At 56.9% G+C, this 462-nt stretch overlaps 1 protein-coding gene across 7 annotated transcripts in view; it reads right to left on the reverse strand.

Annotated features, from left to right (window-relative positions):
• The window catches only part of KDM2B (lysine demethylase 2B), a 114076-nt gene that overhangs the window by 1524 nt on the left and 112090 nt on the right, over positions 1-462 (reverse strand). For all 7 annotated transcript variants that reach the window (XM_017734795.1, XM_008634048.2, XM_017734794.1 and 4 more), the window contains one exon: positions 96-314. In XM_017734795.1, coding sequence (XP_017590284.1) covers positions 96-314 — 219 coding nt within the window. The remainder of the gene's footprint in view (positions 1-95; positions 315-462) is intronic.

The following is a 462-nucleotide window of genomic DNA, read 5'->3' on the forward strand; positions in this document are numbered from 1 at the left end:
CACGTCCAGCGGCTGCCAGGAGTTACACCAGGAGCAGGACAAACCCCCCCCCACAGCTCTGATGCCACGGGCAGTGCCCCTCCCCCATCCCTTACCTGATAAATTAATTTCCGTTAACGAATCCCGCGTGGTGGTTCCAACGGCGGTCAGCAGGTTAATAGACTGATCTGTCACGTGGTTACAGTAACTGAGATTGAGTTTGGAGAGCAGGGGCATGTGCCTGATGATCAGCCGCAGCGAAGCATCTGTGATATCCAGGCCGGCCAGGCGCAGCTCCACGATGTTCCGTAGCTTACTCCGGTTGTCGATCTGACCTGCAAGGCAGAGGCAGCAGGTCACTCCCAGGAGCCCCACCCCGTGCTGCCAACATCTGCAGGCCTCTATGAAATGCACCGTGACACACAACACTGCTGCCCTAGGTCAACTTCAGAGCTTTTGCCTGGCTGGAGCTTTGGAGTATCA

This window comes from Corvus brachyrhynchos, unplaced genomic scaffold, assembly GCF_000691975.1.
Source record: "Corvus brachyrhynchos isolate BGI_N302 unplaced genomic scaffold, ASM69197v1 scaffold114, whole genome shotgun sequence".
In the NCBI taxonomy this organism is placed as follows: Eukaryota; Metazoa; Chordata; class Aves; order Passeriformes; family Corvidae; genus Corvus; species Corvus brachyrhynchos.